The following is an 18,838-nucleotide window of genomic DNA, read 5'->3' on the forward strand; positions in this document are numbered from 1 at the left end:
GATGCCACAGGGTAAGGCTCACTCCCACAAGACCGCCCCTGCTGCAGACGCTGATCACAAGTAGGAGGCCCCCGAGTCACCTACAACTTCTGTCTGACTTGGCTACAAATCAGAGTTTCCCACAATGCCCTCCTTGGATTTGATTATTTGCTGGAATGGCTAACAGAACTCAGGGAAACACTTGTTTACCAGTTTATTACATAATAAAGGATATGATAAATGATACAGATAAACAGCCAGATAAAGAGATGCCTAGGGCGAGGTCTAGCACAGGCGCTCTGTCCCTGTGGAGTCCAGGTGCATCGCCTACCTGGCACATGGCTGTGTTCATCACCTGGAAACTCCCTGAACCCTATACTGTTGGGGTTTTTATAGAGGCTTCATCATGTCAGCGTGATTGATTATTAAATCTATTTTTAGCTCCTCTCCCCTCTCTGCAGAATTAGGTTGCAGTGGTGGGCTGAAAGTTCCAAGCTTCCAATCATGGCTTGGTCTTTCTGGTGACCAGCCCTAACCTGGAGCCCAGTGGAGTCATCTCATTAAAACAAACGATGTTCCTATCACCAGGAAATGCCAAGGGATTTAGGGGCTCGGTGTCAGGTGCTCTTACCACTCAGGAAATTACAAAGCTCTTAGGAGGTCTGGGTCAGGAACTGGGATCAAAGGCTAAATATTAGAACAAAAGATTTTCCTAGCACCCTTATTTACAGGAGTTTTTGGATCTCTGTGCCAGGATTTTGAGAAACCACAAACAATCATAAATTAAGGAAGTTAGTTGTTGCTAAGTAATTCTAATTTCAAAGGGACAATTTATAAAAATCCTGTCAAATATTTTGCAGCAAGAATAATTCAATTTAATGTTGCAGGTTGGTGCATTTGAATACATTTGCCATAATGTGAGATAGTGTCTCCTTCTTAGAACAAGAAAGTCTGGGCTTAAGACAAAGGGCTGAAAATGTCTCTGCTGGAAAAGCTGAGACTCAACCCCCGAATCAGTCTGAGACGGCACTCGCACCACTCTGTTGCCCACTCGCTGCTGCAGCAAAGGGTGTATACATGGGGCTGGGGGACTAAGGAAAATTGATGTCGGGACAGCCAGCAGGGGCCAGAACAATGAAAGCCTTGCCTGCCAGCTTCAGGAGCAGTGGGTAGCCCTGGAGGGAGTCCTGTGGCTTTATCACCAGCTGCTACCACAGAAAGGATTGGAAGGCAAGCGAAGGTGTGCAGAGAGCAGCTGGGGCAGGAAGACTGGTGTGACAGCTATGGCGTTGGTCCAGGCAGGAACCGGTGCATTGGCAGTAAGGCAGGGCGTGGGGATGAGTCCAAAGAACCACGCAGGAGGGGAAATACATAGACCTGTATCCTGCTCTGCTATGGGTCAGTCATCCCAGAGACAACGAAGGGCTGATGCTGGCTCAGAGGCAGGGGGAGGCAGGCGTTGGAGAGAGATCAGTTTCAGGGAAAGGAAAAAGACAACTTGGAACCACAGATGGTCCTTCCCGCTTCTGCCTAGCTCGGGCCAAAATATGAATGAGATGGAATTCCTGGAACTTGCAGAAGAGTTCTTAGAAGCAGGGATGATCACAGACCAAGGGAAGATACTGCTTACCAGTTATGGGTAATCTCCAAGTTGGGTACTAAATCTGAACAGAGAAGTGCTACTTGGGCCATGGAGTGGAATAGGTGGAAGAAGCAAGGGTGAGACTAGGCTAGGCTGGGCTCAGTCATATGTCCTTGCTCAGTCATGTGACCTTGAGCAAGTCACTTCCCCATTCTGTTCTATTGTGTAAGACACTGGGTTTAGATTCCCGAAGCAATGTCCTGTGTGCCTTGGATTCTGAGAATACATGACTCCTTGAGTCAAAGCTGCTGTGATGCAGAGATTCTCATTTTAAGAGCTGTGTCTCTGTGATGCCTTGAAACCCTGGCTCCCAGGCTGTGAACCTGTCTGACTGTCTGGATTCGTTCGTCAGCTCATGGGGGATGGGGAGTGGGAAGTGAAGGGGGTGAGAGGTTCTGAAAAAAGAACCGAAGGCCGAGAACATGATGATCTGCTTCCAGCAGCTCTCAGGTAATAAATATTGAAGTGGGAGGAACTGTTCCCCCGCCTGCTGAGGCTGCCTCAGCTTGCAGTTGCTTGGGCTGACCCAGTCTGCTCAGGCCACTGATGAGATGGATAGACCAGGAGGAAGGGCCCAATTAGGTGAAAGTCCAGGTGTTTCGACATTGTTGTGTATCTTTTGCAGAAAGTAGAAACAGGCAAGAGAAAATGAAGGGTCAGGCGGGAGGTTATTTCTGGAGTCCCTTCAAGCATCCCCTCACAGGAGTTCTCTAAATACCTTCCTAGAAGTAATTGCAGCTTTTACTGGTGTCCAGGAGATGGTGGTATGTAATAGAAAGGATTGTATGACCCAGAGAAGGTCTCTGGCCTCAGTCTCTCTGTCCATGCAATAGGCAGAAGACTGAACAAAGTCTGCTAGCTCTGGGAGGTTTGCTAGTGTCTCCTCTAAATGGCTGCCTGTCTCTGGGGCAGTAACATGAGTACTTTCACAGGGGGACAGTGGGGTGCATCCCACAGCCCCTGCCCCAGGGAGCTCTCAGGTCGTGAAAGAAGGCCAGGTGCAGAGAGATGGAAGATGACTGAAACACAGCTGAGGTTTGAATGACAGAGTTCTCTGCCAGGGCGCAGGGGATTAACAGTCTCCACAGAGAAGACTATGAGGTGGGGGGTGGGGGAGGCCATACCCGTACAGGAGGGTCAGGAGCCCAGCTTCCCTCCCTTTGGCTCTGTCCATGTGTCTGTGACCTCAGAGCTCGGGTGGCTACGCAGACATCTTTCTAGAAGGGAACCAGGGTAGGCCTCACCTCTCTCAGGCCTCTGTCTTCAATTAGCCAGTTTCTAAGGTCCCGTCAAAGGCTCAGGGCTCCTGGCAGATGGCTCTACAGGGCCCATGTAGTAAAGATGGTCTCCTAGGTACACCCTAGACGATCATCCGGCCCCATCTGGGCGGTGGCTATGGGATCCCATTCAGCCAGCAGCCCTCTTTGCTCTCCTGGCCCTTTGGCCCTTTGGCCCTTTGGCCCTTCTGAGCTGCCCATGGTCCTGGGCCAGGGACTGAAATCAGATCCCCTGGGGACGCAGGTCTGCACCCAGCCTCTGAGTACCGCTGGCCTCTGTGATATTTCCCAGGAGCCTCCATGTCTATTATTTTAGGGTATTTCCCAGAGTCTGGGATTCTAATATTACCTGGTTTTAAAGTTCTAAGTTTATACTAGTTGTAGGTTCTTAAGTATTTGTGTTCTACTACTTTAAGATTCTATGCCTCAAATGCTGTGTGACTTCCAAAATTCACTTTTCCAAGTAGCTACAGTTTTGGCCTAAGACTTTGTGCTCCCTCTTGTAGCCCCTGCTAGATGCTGGGTGACAAGGTCTTCCCTGTACCCAATGTCTCTTCTTAGCTGGCACTGCCTCCAGAACCCTCCCAGTGGGTTTAGGAGTCCTTCCCCTTCCCAAGTGACCCAGCTCTTGTGACTCCATCCTCACCCCACCTCATCCAGTTCAACCGTCACTCTGTATTACAGACAGAGGGATTGGGTCAAGATTGTGTCCAAAGCTTGGCCAGTGGCACTTCCCCCTGCACCAGTCTATAAAAGGTCAGGGCTTGGCCCCAAAGGGCTGAAGAGAGGCTTCTTCTCCCTGGCCTGATATAGATCTGAGCTTCCTCAGTCACTGGGTGTGAAAGGGCCCTTGGGGTGATCTGCTCTGTGGCTTTTAAACTGCACCCCATAGGACCCCAAGGCTGCCACCACAGGGAGACTGAAGAGAGGGGTTCCCCAGCAGGGGCCAAGGACCTTCCTCCCTTATACACACACATACACACACACTTTAATCAGACAAGTTCTACTTTTTGATGTTTTTATACCAGTCTTTTGGGTGAGATATAAATTGAGAAAGGGGTTCTATTGCAAACACCAGTTTTAAAAACACTGGTGTAGTCCAACACCACCAAATGATGGAGGAGGAGACTGAGGCTAAAGAGAGCTGACTCTAGCTGATCTGGCCCAAGACGCACCATATAAGCATTTCCTTGGTATCTGAGTCTAAGGCCTCCCTCTGTGGCAGGGAAAAAGGCCAGCAGCAGCTTTGTCTGCACCATCCCAGCCTGCATGTGAATTCTAACTCTGGCACTTACTAATCTGAAATCTGTAAAATGGGAATAACCAGACCATCTACATCCGGGGGTCGGGGGTTGTAAAAGGAAATGAGGCGAAGTTGTGAGGTGGGTGGTTCAATACCTGGCCTGCAGTCTCAGTAACCAGAAGTGCTTGTTCTTAGCAGGATCAGGCCAGCTCTTAAAAGGAAAAATGACTTTCTTTCTGATATTCTTCTTAGATGCTTTTCTGATCCTACTTCCACTATATTCCATAAAAGGTTTAAGGCAACCTCACACCAAATACATGTACAGTACCAGTAAGAGAGTGGGAAATAGGCCAACTTGTATTGCCTACTCTGTTCTAAGCCCTTTGTATTAATTAGCCCATTTAATCCCTGTAACTTACTTATGAAATAGGTTCAGTTTTTACCCGTTTTACACCCAAGGGTCTGAGTTACAGAGAGATAAAATAGCTTAGTAGAATTGCTAGTAAAAGGTGGAGCTGGGATTCAAGCTCAGAAAAGCTGTCACAGGGCCTGTGCTGAGTCACTCAATCAAGACCAAGACAGAAAGAGAAATAACAGCAAAAGGTTATCAGAATGAGAGAGAAACAGAGACGAATTTAGATGCTATTATTGAAACATTCAGTTGGTCCTGAGCTTTCTGGTAGCCACAGGGAAGAGACACCATCAGTTGCAAGAAACCCATGGATGTAGGAGAGCTGGGAGCATACCACCCTCCCCCCACACCCCCTGCCGCATAGAATCTCTTTTGCCCAGGAATGCTGCTAGAAAACACCATCTTCCTCCTGTGTGAGATAAGAAGTTGAATTGAAAACCCTGGAGGAGCCTCAGTCTCCTCCTCTAAAACTTGGTGGTATTGGACTGTACCAGTGTTTTTAAAAATTGTTTTTTTGCAGTAGAACCCCTTTCTCAATTTATATCTCACTCAAAAGACTGGAATAAAAACATGGAAAAGTAGAACTTGTCTGATTAAAGCATGTGTATGTGCGCATGTGTGTGTGTGCATACATGTGTTTGTATGCGTGTGTTTGTGTGTGCATGTGTGTGTGTACAAGTCGAGCAGCCATCCTGTGGCTGCTTCCCATGCCCACGTGTGATGGAAGCTGAGGGCTGGCAGAGAGTTCCACATCATCCACTAGGGTCAGCACTGGCTCCATGGGGCTGGGGTCACAGCCCTGGCGCAGTGCCTTCGAGGAACCCGACTTCCTCCGAGAATAGCTCCTGGCCTCTGCAGGCCCCACAGGCAGCGGGTTCTCCCACGTGCTGGACCATACACAGTGTCCCCACTGCTGCGGGCTGCAGCAGTCAGCACACAGCCCAAGAAGGGAAGTTAGGACCGGATCCCAGACCTGCTGACCTGGGCAAACCACAGCCCAGATGTGTCATTCTCTGAACCCCGCTCTGAGCAAAGGCTCAATGATTCCTGTTTCTGGAGCCCGCTCTTAGTCAGGAGTCCTCAGAAACAGGTGTGAGGAGGGAGCAGAAACTTCTGAAGGCCACAGAGACAGGGACTGGAGGTCAGTGCACCCAGTACCCATAGAAGAAAGCCCAAATCCCTCAGCCTGGCCCTCTGAACTGCCCCACTCTTGCCCTGAGAGGTTCTTTTTTCCCCCCAAAGTTAACAATGACTGTTTATTCATAAACTTGACAAGTGAACCCATCTGCTGTTACTTTCATTTCTTGAGAGGATCAAAGGTGTTAGAAAGAAAAGTGAGTTTTAAAGAGTATAAAGAATACTGAGACAATTTCTGATTGGCAAGCTTTCTATTAAAAGTGTTTCTTTGGAAGTGAATCTCTAACTGGTTTCCAGATATATTTGGCAACCTATGGAGGGAAAAAAGAGTAGTTTGTGAGTATTTCAAAAGAGAAATGGTTGTTCAGTGTTAAACCTGGCGGGTTTTTGTGTCTGGTCATTTCTTGTAACAAGTAGAGGTTGATGGGGTGCTTTTCTGTGGTGGTACTTTTACCATGGTCCTGAGAGGCAGGGTGGTTCCCCCCATCTCCTGCACCCCTCCCTTCCCGCCACCACCCTTCTGCTAGTACTGTGCCTCTGCTTCAAATAACCTCTCCCTTCCTGTTGATCCAGTCTCAAACCTCACCTCTCCCTGGATGCCCTCCGGACCCCCTCAGCCCCTGAAGGACTGTCCCTCCCCTCCTGTCTCCAAACCCCAGAGGGCTAGATGGTGCTGGGGGTGGTAACAGAGACTACTCTGCCAATTACTCCCCGGTGACACTTGCCCTTTTGGGGGAGGCCCTCAGTTTCCTCTTCTGTGAAGTAGGTGCAATAATAATCCCTCCATCAGACTGTTGTGGGAATTAAATGACAGGGTGGATGTGAAAGTGCAGTGTAGACCACAGAGGGTTTGCACATGTCGCAGCAGATGACACTGTGGCTTTTACTGTTTACTTGGGGACAAGGAACTCCAGGCACGGAACTCACAAGATGCTGCGTGTCTGAAGGATGGGCCTGCTCCACCCCCAACAGGAAGATTGGGAAGAAATCAGTATATTCCCACCCTTCTTACTCCCCTTCCTGGGGCGGCACCCTCTCCCTCTGGGACCCAGGACCTCCCACATGCTCCTCTATAGCTACACTAGGACTGAGAATGGAGTAAGGAGAGTTTCTAATTCTCCTCAAGGCAGCAAGTCCAAAAGAAATATCACGTGAGTCACAAACGTCATTCTAAATGGTCTAGCTGTTATTTAGTCGCCAAGTCGTGTCCCACTCTTTGTGACTCCATGGACTGTCTGTCACTTGCCAGGCTCCAAGAATACTGGAGTGGGTTGCCATTTCCTTCTCCAGGGGATCTTCCTGACCCAGAGATCAAACCCTGCATTGGCAGGCAGATTCTTTACTGCTGAGCCGTCAGGGAAGCCCAAATGGTCTAGTAGCCACAATTCAAAAGTAAAATAAATTAATTTTAATAAAATATTTTCTTTAATCTGCTATCTTTTAAATATTTCCATTTTAACCATATCATAAGTATAAAAAACTAATTGTGAGATATTTTCCATTCCTTTTTTTCATACTGAGTCTTTGAAATGCAATGTGTACTTTACACTTCCGGCCCATCTCAGTTTGGACTAGTCATAGTTCCAAGTTGGTGGCTGGTGCCTCAGATAGCACAGCTCTGAGACACAAATGAATAACAGATCCACAGTGCCTCATCCAGAAAAATAAGACTCAGATTTCAGGCCCCTTCACGTCCTCCCACAATGGTGCTTCCTAATTCTGCCAGCCCTGCACCAGATCTCTGATTCATAGGCTTGGTGGATCAGGTGTGTGTTTTCAACTCAGGCAGGCTTAAACTAAAGCTTGGTTCTGCCCTGTGCTAGTTGGGTGATGTTGTGCAAGTTACTGTCGACTGGAAAAAAAAATCACAACACGAGAGTTGTGAGTTAAGTTTTATTTGGAGCAAAAGGAGGACTATAGCCTGGGAGACAGCATCTCAGATAGCTACAAGCTTCCTGCCAACACAATAGCCTCTCCTATTGATGTTCTCATGTTTCTTCCAAGAGCCTGGTGTTGCTTATACCCACTGCCCACTGGAGCCATCTCTTGCACTCTTTTCCATAGAAAAGGAAAGGAGTTCCTCAGACAGCCACCATTTCGCTCCAGGCCTTGTGCTAGGCACCAGGGTTTCAACAGGGAATGAGGTAAACGTGGTCCCTGCTCTTGCAGAGCTCAGAGTTCAGCAGGAGAGAGACAATTAACAAGGTTTGACTCAGACTTTAAGTGTCTATAAGGTAGATTATTCTTGGTTTCCTCTGAAAATCAACTTAACTTCTACACTGAATGCCCATCCTTCTGGCTCAGTAGGAAAGTCAACCTCAAAAAAAAAAAAAAAAAAAAGAAAGTCAACTTCAGCCTTTCTCAGGGCTCTCCCACCAAGGTGAAGCAAATGTCCTGAGATCTTACAGGATATCCAGGCACCAGGGAGGTCTCATCCTCACCACCACCGCACCCCCAGCAGGCATCAGCCTCAATTCCCCATGGCCCATGTGGTCCCCCTTAACCTGTTTGGGGCTGAGGAGCTCCATGTGCGTGGGAACTCAGCCTTGTCAGTCTGCAGCCTGCCCCTTTGAAGTGAACTGCTTCCTTGGGCACTGTTGCAGAGGCTATGTGGCTTCCTGCTGCTCAGGGAACCCACAGACTGCTCAGGGGCCTCCCTCTCGCCTCACACTCCCCACAACTCTCAGTGTAATCTTCTCGATGGAGTCAGGCTTAGGAAACAAAAGCCAGAAGGGGGAAAATCTTGCAGCCATGACTTTTTGCCCTGCCACAAACCTCCCCTGAGGCCAGGGAACCCAGAGCCCAGTACCTGCTGGGAAAGAAGTAGAGAGAAGGAAGGGAGACGCCCACAGGGGAACAAACACACTTGAACTGATTTTGGAATATATTTCCCTACGGGGGTGAGGCTAGGCTTAAGCCAGTCAGCACCTGGAAGCAAGGTGGAGGAGGCTTGGAACAGAGCACCCTTGGCGTGGGAGCCCTCATGGAGCTTCTAAAATGTGGGGAAACTCCACATTTGCTCCTTAACAAAAAAGATGGGCAACAAAAGAGAAGGTGTCATATACCAGCCAGAGGGTGAAGCTATTTATAGGGGTCTCACAGAGGCTCTATGTGGAGAAAAGAGGCAGAACCTGAGATCCCAGATGGATTCTCCAGCCCAACCCACCCTTCCCCAGGGTGGACAGCACTCCAGACCAGGGGAAGTCAGCTTGTGCTAGCATGCTCCTACTTATGGGGAACTCACTTTCTCCCAGGACAGTCTTGTCCAAACTGCTTGTCACACTGGGCTTCAGTCTTCTTCCATGGAAATTGTTGCTTCTAATCCTCGTCTCAGACTGCACATAAAAACGTAGTAAAATCAGGACTTCCCTGGTGGTACAGCGGATAAGAATCCACCCACCAATGAAAGGACATGGGTTCAATCCAAGGTCCGGGAAGATTCCACATGACATGGAGCAAATAAGCCTGTGTGCTACAACTACTCAGGCTGTGAGCTGCAACTACTGAAGTTCATGCTCTTAGAGCCTGTGCTCTACAACAAGAGAAGCCACTGCGATGAAAAACCTAAGTGCTGCAATGAAGAGTGGCCCCTGTTCTCCACAACTCAAGAAAGCCAGAGCACAATGAAGACTCAGTGCAACCAAAAAAATAAATTAAAAAAAAATTTTTTTTAATGTTGTAAAATCAGACTTCACTAGATCACTTATATTTGAGTGACTCTGTGCCAGTAGCAACTTCTCTAAGACTTAGTTACTCATATAAAAATGTGCACAGTAATAGTATCTATATGAAAGCCTTGTTGTATTGGAGCGGGGCGGGTAGACTATGCAGCATTCAGTGGTGGGTCACTCAGGGCATTGGCTCCCCACTGCCTTTAGGGTGAGCTGACCAAATGCACACAGGCCCTGGAGTCAAGCCATCTGGATTCAGGTCCTAGCCAGACCACTTACTAGTTGTGTGACTGGGCAAGTTACTTGATCTCTCTGTGTCCCAGTTTTATTTCCCTGAAAAACAGGGATTATACTGTTCTTAAGAAAGTTGCTGTGGGGTTTCAATGAGTTAATGGACTTGTCATTAGAACAGCACTGGGGTGGTAGTAAGTGCTTAAAAACCACTTACCGTTATTTATCATTTTATCCTTCCCTCCTTGGTGCAATCAGAAGACTATAATTGTATCACCCCTGATCTCCTCTTTTCTGGGACTGAAGACCTTTTTCTCAGGAGCTGCGCAGAAGCCATCCTCTCCCACATGGAAGAGCACACCCCAGGGTAGCTGTGAGCTTCCTTGCAATGTGGTCCAGGGGCTGAGCAATCCCCTCTGGCTGTGATCTGACTCCTCCAAGAGGAGAAGCGGGCTGTTGCCTCTTGCCTCCCCCAACCCAGATCCCTTCCTGTTGCTACAGACAGGATGGAACAGGACAAGCCCTGGAGGCACCTGCTCATGGTGACTCTCCAGGTGATGACAGCCATGAGTGATATAAACTGAAGATAGCAGTGTGGTCATAACCTTGCATAGAAGCTGGTGATGCTGCTGGTTGTGGTGAAGACAGTGCTAGGGATAACAATGATGGGAGAGACAGCGATAATGAGATAATGACATTAGTGATTCTGATAATGACGTTGTTGCTGGTGATGTGAAGGGTCAAGTGACAGTGATGATGACAATGATTGTGAGATTGTGCAGGTGGTTGGTGACCTTCCCGGAGACAACGACAATAGTAAGGCCAATCTTGGTTGTTTATTGGTGGTGAAATTGGTGATATGAATGGGGGTGATACTTAAGATGATAAGAATAACGATGGTGGTGGTTGTGGGAATTTTCATGGGCATGTTGGTTATTACGATGTTAATAATGGTGATGACAAAGTTCAACCATTGTAATTTCATCCACTTTTCAGAAACCACTTGCTAAGTATCTACGGGGCCAAGAACAAGTGGGACGCTGCTGGCAGTGACAGACCCCTCGTCCTCTCCTCTCTCAGAGCTCCCTTCCCTCGCCCACAGCACCTCTGAGCAGAATGTTGGGCATCTAACTGACTGCCTTTGGCTGTGTGTCTTCCCAGGGTGAGGATTCCTCTTCTGAGCAGAGCCCTGCAGAGTCCCTAGAGAAGAAAGACAACCTAGCTCAGATGGCCCCAGACCTGACTGTGATCCAGTTTGTCAAAGGTAAGTGAGCTGAGGCCAGAGGTGGGGCCAGAGGGGCAGGTGAGACTGTACAGAATCCAGCCCCCCCACCTGCCTTTCTTGATTCATCTTCCACACCTACAGGCCCCTCATGAGCACCATACATTTCTTGTAAGACTTTGCTCATAGGATCCCTTTTGCCTAGAATGTCATTTTTTATCACTATCTATTAAAAGCTTCCTTGTGCCTCTAAGTCAAGCCACTCTCTCCATCCCCCAGCCTGGCTCTCCCTCCTCTCAGCTCTCTGAACCCTTAGGGCTCCTGTATCAGCTCATATCTGTGCTGTCCAACCCTTCTACTAAAGAGTGAGCTCCTGAGGGTCTGGCTTGTGATGGCTCGTCTGTGACCCATTTTCTCCTCCCACCACAGAGCCTGCAAACAGGAGGCTCTCAGTAAATATTTATTATTTTTTTAATTAAATTCTTTGGCCGTAGCATGGGTGAAAGGAACTCTGGGCTGAAGTCCAGAAATCTGGACTTTCATCCTGGGTCCTTGCTCCTCCTCTCTGGGCCTCAGTTTCTCCATCTGTACAGTGAGGGGTGAAATCCATGTCCCTCTGACCCTGAGACTTTGAGCTAAATTGATCAGTAACCAGGTCCATGCTGTGACCACGTCATCCTATCTAAAGAGTCTAATCCCGCAAACACAGTGCCTGCTGTGCATCGGGATCTTGTAGGGCACAGGATGGCAAGTCAGAAGAAGGGGTGGTTTAGAGGCCCACCCCTGACACTACCCAGTGTATGATCTTTTAGGAGTTACTTTCTTCCCCTAACCAGAGTTTCCTCATCTAAAAGACTGGGTCAGTAATCCTTGCTCTGCCTCTCTCAAGGAATGTTAGGAGACTCAAATGGGATGATGAATGGAAGGTCCTTTACATACTATTAAAAAACTATGCTTATATAAAGTGCAATTATTTTTTCAATTATCATTCCTGCCCTGCTGTTATTAGTCTGACCATATCTCAGGACAGTAAATTGAGTTGCCAATGGTTTAGGAGGGTGATAACCACAGGGTTTGCTTAAACTACCCCTCATCCCCAAGGACTTTTGCATTAGGAAGTTAATTAGGGGAGATTTTCTTGGGGAAAGTTTCCTAAGATTTGATGTTGGGGTACTAGTAATCTAGCCCCTTGTATCTTTGGATTTGATATTAGGATATCAGCAACCTGTCCCCTGGTGTCCTAGGATTTGATATTAGGGTACCAGTAACCTAGTCCCTGGTTGTCCTCTATTCCTAGGGAAAGAAAGGCCTGGAACCTATGAGGCTGGACCTAGAGGTCACCCCCAGCTGCTAGAAGGCCCCAGTGCCCTGCTCCATGGAAGAGCTTATTAATCATTGCTTTGGCTTCAGCCCAGAAGAAAGCTGGGGCCAGTCGCAGAAATTGGATCCTAGAGTGGGTGTCCTGGGTCAGATTATCTCTGATGGTTTCAAGCTCCTACATGATCCTAGGAGAGACCAAGATAGGGCTGGCAAAGGCTGGCTTCTCAGCTTCCTGCTGAGCTCCAGGGAGGCCAGTCTGATCTTAAGGCTTGGCCTTGACAACCTGGGACTGGGAGAGGGAGAGGCAGAAAGAAGAATAAACATAGTCTTTCAGCTGCTGGAATCCTAAATTCTTAGAAGACAGTCTCTGAGCTAAGGAAAGACTCTCTGATGGGGGAGTCATAGTCCCTGAGCTGGGAGAGGCACTGTTTGATGGGGAGACATAAGTCCCTGTCTGATAGAGGATACCTAGTCCCTGAATGGGGGGAGAACTTGCCTTGTCTAGTGGAGGAGACCTGGTTTCTGTGCTGGAGGAGGTTCTGTCTGATAAGGAAGACACAGTCTCTAAGTGGTGAGAGGCCCTGGCTTGTCCAAGGGGAGGAGACATTGTAATGACCCAAGGGAAGCACTCGTCTAGCTGAAGTCTCTGAGCTAGAGACATCCCTGGAATTCCCCTTCAAGTATCCCTTATCTAAGCTATAGGCATAGCCCTGCCCTCCAGGAATTTTCCATCTGTCCTAGGGACAATTGAAGATGATGAAGGGAGATAGAGAATAGGAATGAAGTGCACTGCAGTGATCAGCCCAGGAGAACGGGATGGAAGCAATCCATGAGATGGAGCCCTCCCTCTGAAGTCAGGCAGCCAGAGTCCTAGGAATGTAGGCTGGGGTGGGAGTTGGGGCACAGAAGGGGAAATGACCCTGACACCAGGAGTCAGGAAACCCCCAGCAACTCCTGGCCTGATTCAGACCTTCCTAGATGAACTTGGGCCAGTCCCTGCCCCACTCCTGGCCCTACCTGTACCATGAGGTCACCTGTATGACTTGGACCAAGCCCAGGCTACTCCGGGCCAGGGCAGTTCAAGGGGGGAGGAAAGCGGAACAGCTGGCTGGGGTGAAGGCCCGGTGTCACATCTTTCCCACTCCAAGAGCCGGCTGGATACGCTGTGTGTGTGGCCAAGGACTTGGACAGGAGGAGGCCTGGGACACGAAGGAGGGGGAATTCCACAGCCCCAGCTCTCCCCCCTACACCCTGCCTAGACTCTGTTTTTATTTTCTGGCGCCCAAGGAGAAGTGTTCTTGGCCAGGCCAGGGTGCTAGGGGACCAGCTGGCTTGGCTCTCGCCCTGCTCCGAGGACAAAGAGAAACTTCCCATGACAGGGACCCTGGCTCTGCTGCTGCAGGAACAGAAGGGACTCCCCGCAACCTCAGCCCCGAGGAGCCCATGTCCATCTCTCCCCACCAGCCCAGGCTGGCAAGTAGTTTGCTCCTCTGAAGCCTCTTTTCTTTTTTCTTTTTCAATAAATACTGTTTATTATTTTAGACATAATCCTATAGAATGACCTATTGGTATGAATCAGGATTTTCTTTCTTTATTTTTTGGCCACAATGCGGCATGCAGGATCTTAGTTCCCTGACCAGGGATCGAATACATGCCCCCTGCAATGGAAACGTGGTGTCTTAACCACTGAACCTCCAGGGAAGTCCCAGATACCCTGATGCCTCTTCTTAGAAAGGCCTCTTCTCCTGTCTCCTTCACGCCTTATGTCTCTAACTTCATCTTGCCTTCTGAGGGCAGAAACTTGTCTTTCTCTTCTGCTGTCAGTGGAGAGAGGTCACACAAAGCCTTCTTGGGCATCACCTTGGGTGGCCCTGCTGATGAAGGCCCTGAAGCCCAGACCTCGGGACTGACTCAATGTGTCGACTTGCAGCAAGGAGACCTGTACATAGGCATTGGGTTTAGGAGGTGGCAGGAGAGGGGAGAGCCATTCCTTCTATTCTTGTCTCCGGGCTTTTGCCCTGGCTTCTCTCCTGTAGGACTCCCTTCCTCTCCCCCATTCCAAATCTTCCCCTTCTTCAGGGCCCTACCTCTGTCCTACCTCCAGGAAGCTGCCCAGCACCAGGCCTGCCCAGTTTTCAGCTTCTCTGAAGATTTTAGTTTCTACCTCAACATTTTGCTGTTTGATCACCTTGAGTCTGTATGTGCATTCATTCATTTTCTCACTCATTCCATAAATATTTATTGAGTGCCTACTATACCCTGGGCTCTGGAAATTCAGCAATTGATATAATAAAAACCCCTGCTCTGATGATGTTTACATTCTGATTGGGTGACAATAAAATGGCTAAATGAGTGAAATGTGTAGTATGTTAGGTAAAGTGCTATGGAGGAACATAAACTAGGAATGGGGAAATCAAGGCAGAGGGTGCTGTCCCATGTTGGAGACACAGAAGGGAAGACAGAGGCCTGGGTTACCTTGGAAAGAGCTATTGCAGGACAGGTTGGAAAGGACTGAGTTGGGGGAAATGAGATGGATAATAGAACAGAAGAAATGAGATGGGACGAGCTGAATGAGAATCAAACAGGATAATATAGAAGCAAACTACATGGAATTGCATCTTGAGTAGAATTGAATTGGAAAGAAATGTAGTTGATTAAAATGTAGTCTAACTCAATGGAATGAAATGCAACCGAACTTCAAAGATGAAACAGAAGTAAGTGGAAGGAATGTCATGCGATGAAACTCAATGCAATAGAATTAAATGGAATGAGACAGGATGGAAGACGGGAACAAGCTGAGCAGGGCAGGATGGGATGGAAACGTGTGGCACGGCCAGCCCACCCTGACCTTCCCCGCACTCACCCTAACAGTCTTCCCCCGGGTGCTGCTGAGGACCCTGCGCCACCCCATCTTTCTGCTGGTGGTCCTGTCCCAGGTATGCATGTCGTCCATGGTGGCAGGCATGGCCACCTTCCTGCCCAAGTTCCTGGAACGCCAGTTCTCCATCACAGCATCCTACGCCAACCTGCTCATAGGCTGCCTTACCATCCCGCTGGCCATCGTGGGCATCGTGGTCGGGGGCATCCTGGTCAAGCGCCTCCGCCTGGGCCCCATGCACTGTGGCAGCCTTTGCCTGCTGGGGGCGCTGTGCTGCCTGATCCTCAGCACGCCCCTCTTCTTCATGGGCTGCTCTTCCCACCAGATTGCAGGCATCAGCCACCAGCCTGGGTGAGTATGTTTGAGAGCTGGTGAGCATAAGCTGGAGGAGGGTGCCAGGGGCATAGGAGGGGGTGGCCCAGAAAAGGCCAGGGGATGGCCAGGTCAGCAGAGTACCCCCCACCTCACGTCTCCCCACATCTCCCCGCTTGGCTCGGCTGTGAGCAGTGGGACTTCTCCCTCGAAGGCTCAGTGAAGGTATTCAGTCACTACCAAGTAGGGGTGGAACTTGTGGGCAGGACTGCTCAGGTCTGGGGAGGGCTGGAGGCTGAGGCAGGGCAAGGCCACTTGTGTGGATGGCACATGTAAGAAGGCCCTTCTCAGGAACGCAGCCCAGGGAACATATGCCCTGGGAGGGAGTTGGACTGGAGACCTTGGAGATTCTTGGTCCGTAGAGGCTGGGAGCTAAAAATCCTGTAGTCCTGTGACCCTAAAGTACCAGTTTTTTTCCCAGATGTGAGGGGCAGCACCTGTCTCTACCCTCTAGGAGGAAAGCCTCTGATCCCTCTCTCCCTTCCCCTTCTGCCCCCTAAACCCCCACAGACACAGACTCTTTCCCCTTGGGAACCATCTTGGAGAGGATGTTGGAAGTTCCATTGATGCCTCTTCTCCAGAATGATTGCATTTTTCCTGGGAAGCCACTCCAGGCTTAGGCTGGCACAACACCCAGCTAACATCCCCCAACGTGCTCTGTTCACTCCTCTCCCCTGGCCTCTCCTCCCTCCATCCACGTGCCAACTTTCCACACCTGGGGCTCCTTCTGTGTAATTGTGGGAGAGGCTCAGTCCAGATATGCTCAGCTCTTGCCCACCCTGTCCCAGGTCCCACCTCGTCAACCTATCCCCTCTTTCCTTGTCCCTTCTCTTCTCGAAGGTCTGCAGAGCCTCCTTCTGGGCATGGAGGAGGGGCTTCAACCAGGCCCTCATGAAGCCTCTGGTCAGAGGAGGGAGCCAGGGCCTTTTAATCATTTTTAGATTAAAAAGTAAATGAATATTTTACCACAGTTTTTTTTTTTTTAAAAAGCAAATGGGGAAAAGTCAGCCTACCTCACATGCCCCATTTGTCTCTTCTTCTGAAGTCCCTCACCTTGACCTGACATTTCATCTCACCCAGATTCTCATCTATATTCTTGCAATTTACTCACTGAGCTTTGGGTTCTAATTCATTGAAGAAGCCTTTGGGGACCAACTGAACAAATTGAGAATTTCTCCTACTTCATCATGGGCTTCCTTTGTGGCTTAGCTGGTAAAGAATCTGCCTGCAATGCAGGAGACCTGGGTTAGGAAGATCCCCTGGAGAAGGGAAAGTCTATCCACTCCAGTATTCTGGCCTGGAGAATTCCAAGGATTGTATAGTCCATGAGATCGCAAAGAGTCGGACACGACTGAGTAACTTTCACTTTCACTTTCATACTCCATCATTACCAATGGTATCCGCAGCTGCCAAGAACTGAGTCTTCCATGCGCTCAGATGCTCCCATATTCCATCTCACTGAACCCTCGTGGGATCTCCGGGAGAGGTCCTACCATTATCCCCATTTCACAGACAAGGATAGCAAGGAGTGCCCACCCTTCTGATCTCCTGTCCCCCTGTACCTGGCCCTGGGCAGAGTAGAGCAGGGGATCTCCTGAGACTTGGGAACAGACCCTCAAAGGGAGTCAGATGGGACTGAAACATGCCCTGGGCAGTGAACAGGGTAGTGAGAGGGAGAGGGAGGTCGTGAGACTGCAGGATGGCAATAGGGAGAGGGAATCTGCAGAGGTTGCAGAGAAACTGAGGCCAGAGAGAGGCAGGAACAGGTCGGAGACCTCACAGCTACTCAGGTACCCTGACCGGACCCCACACGTATAGTTCTAATTTTATCAGAAAAGGAAGAAATCCAGCTCATTGAGATACAGGTACTTTTCATCTGAGACTAAATTCTGGGAAGAATTTATCTTATGTCCCCCAAAAAGAGAGTCACTGAGGAACAGAGATGTTCACAGAAGCAGCTCAAAGACTTGTAGGATCTTGGGGCTGGAAGGGGTCTCAGAGCCTCTGGCCCATACCCTGCTCCCCACTTCTCCATTGGAGGCCTCTTGCAGCTTCCTTGGCAAGGGGCTCACCACTGCATGTCATGGAACAGCTCTGACGGTAAAAACCTCTGTGCAGAGCTGAAATCTGACCATGGCTCTCGGGGAGGTTGCAGGGCCGAGGTAGCCCTGGCCTGAGGGAGGGAGAACCAGACTAACCGTGCCGGCCTTCTCTCCCACCAGCACCCAGCCTGGCCTAGAACTATTTCCAGGCTGCATGGAGTCCTGTTCCTGCCCCTCAGACGACTTTAACCCTGTCTGCGACTCCAGCACTCGTGTGGAGTACATCACGCCCTGCCATGCAGGCTGCACAAGCCGGGTAGTCCAGGAGGTTCCAGACAAAAGCCAGGTGGGTCAGGCCTCCGGCTGCTCCCTCTGCCTCTCACAGGCTCTGCTCTCCCTGTCTCTGTGTGCCTGTCACACCCTCCTCCTCTGAATGTTCTCATTCTCCGGCTTTTCTTTCTGTTTATCACCTGTCTTCTCCTTCTGTTGGCAGATACAGAATATTATTCTTTCAATACGTCTTCATTGCCAGTCTTGTGCCAGGGCCCTGAGTGCAGAGGTGAATCAGGTCTGGTCCCAGCTGTCCAGGCAGGGGAGGTGCAGAAGGAAGTAACTCAGGAATTCCAGGGGTGGTGACAGACAGAAGTGGTCCCTACAAGGACAGTCAAGGATGGAAGGAGATGTAGCCCACCTTGGAGGGTCCCAGAAGGCTTCATGGGACATGGCATTTGTGCTGGATCTTCAAGGGTGAGCAGGCAAACTAGGGAAGGGCTTTCCCGGCAGGGAGGGCACAGCTCATGACACGCAGGCACATATGCACACACACATGCACATACAATTGGGGCAGAAGCCTAAGATTTCATGGAGGGAAAGCAAGGCCCAGATACGGAAGGGCCTCAAATAGGGAAGGACCTCATGGTCTTTATCTGGAGAGCAGGGACTTTATCTGGAGAGCAATGGGGAGACTTGGATGGGTTTTGAGCAGGGGAGTGACAAGGTCAGACCTGTGTTTGATCACCTTTGAGGCCATAGTGTGGAGGAAGGTGAGTAGAATGCAGACCAGGAGGCGGGGAGGTGAGTGGGGAGGCTGGAGCAATGAGCCCATTCAGTTAGTCAATCAGTCAATCAACAAACCTTTGTGGAGCCCCACCTTTGTGCCAGGTCCTGTGCTGGGGGCTGAGGACAGACCCAGAGCCAAGAGGCCCTGCTCTCGAGGAGCTCCCAGGGGTGGGGTGCGGGGGCGGGGAGAAGGGGAGGAGTGGGCAGCATAACTAACTGCAGTGCATTCTACGGGAACCTTAGAAAGACCACCAGGACCAGCTGGCTCCTCTCCTCCTCTCTCCTCATTGCCCCCGTAGGACAAATGCGGACAATACTCACCTTCTTCAGGTCCCCAGGCTGGAATATAGTAT

General features: G+C 49.8%; 1 protein-coding gene across 12 annotated transcripts in view; it reads left to right on the forward strand.

Annotated features, from left to right (window-relative positions):
• The window catches only part of SLCO2B1 (solute carrier organic anion transporter family member 2B1), a 63,787-nt gene that overhangs the window by 24,646 nt on the left and 20,303 nt on the right, over nucleotides 1–18,838 (forward strand). For all 12 annotated transcript variants that reach the window (XR_009694077.1, XR_009694080.1, XR_009694083.1 and 9 more), the window contains exons 8-10: nucleotides 10,754–10,856; nucleotides 15,006–15,363; nucleotides 17,607–17,772. Coding sequence is in view for 3 of the 12 variants with exons in the window: in XM_061150488.1 (XP_061006471.1) it covers nucleotides 10,754–10,856; nucleotides 15,006–15,363; nucleotides 17,607–17,772 (627 nt within the window). In the remaining 9 variants the exon portion in view is untranslated. The remainder of the gene's footprint in view (nucleotides 1–10,753; nucleotides 10,857–15,005; nucleotides 15,364–17,606; nucleotides 17,773–18,838) is intronic.

This window comes from Dama dama, chromosome 1 (assembly GCF_033118175.1).
Source record: "Dama dama isolate Ldn47 chromosome 1, ASM3311817v1, whole genome shotgun sequence".
NCBI classification, from domain to species: Eukaryota; Metazoa; Chordata; class Mammalia; order Artiodactyla; family Cervidae; genus Dama; species Dama dama.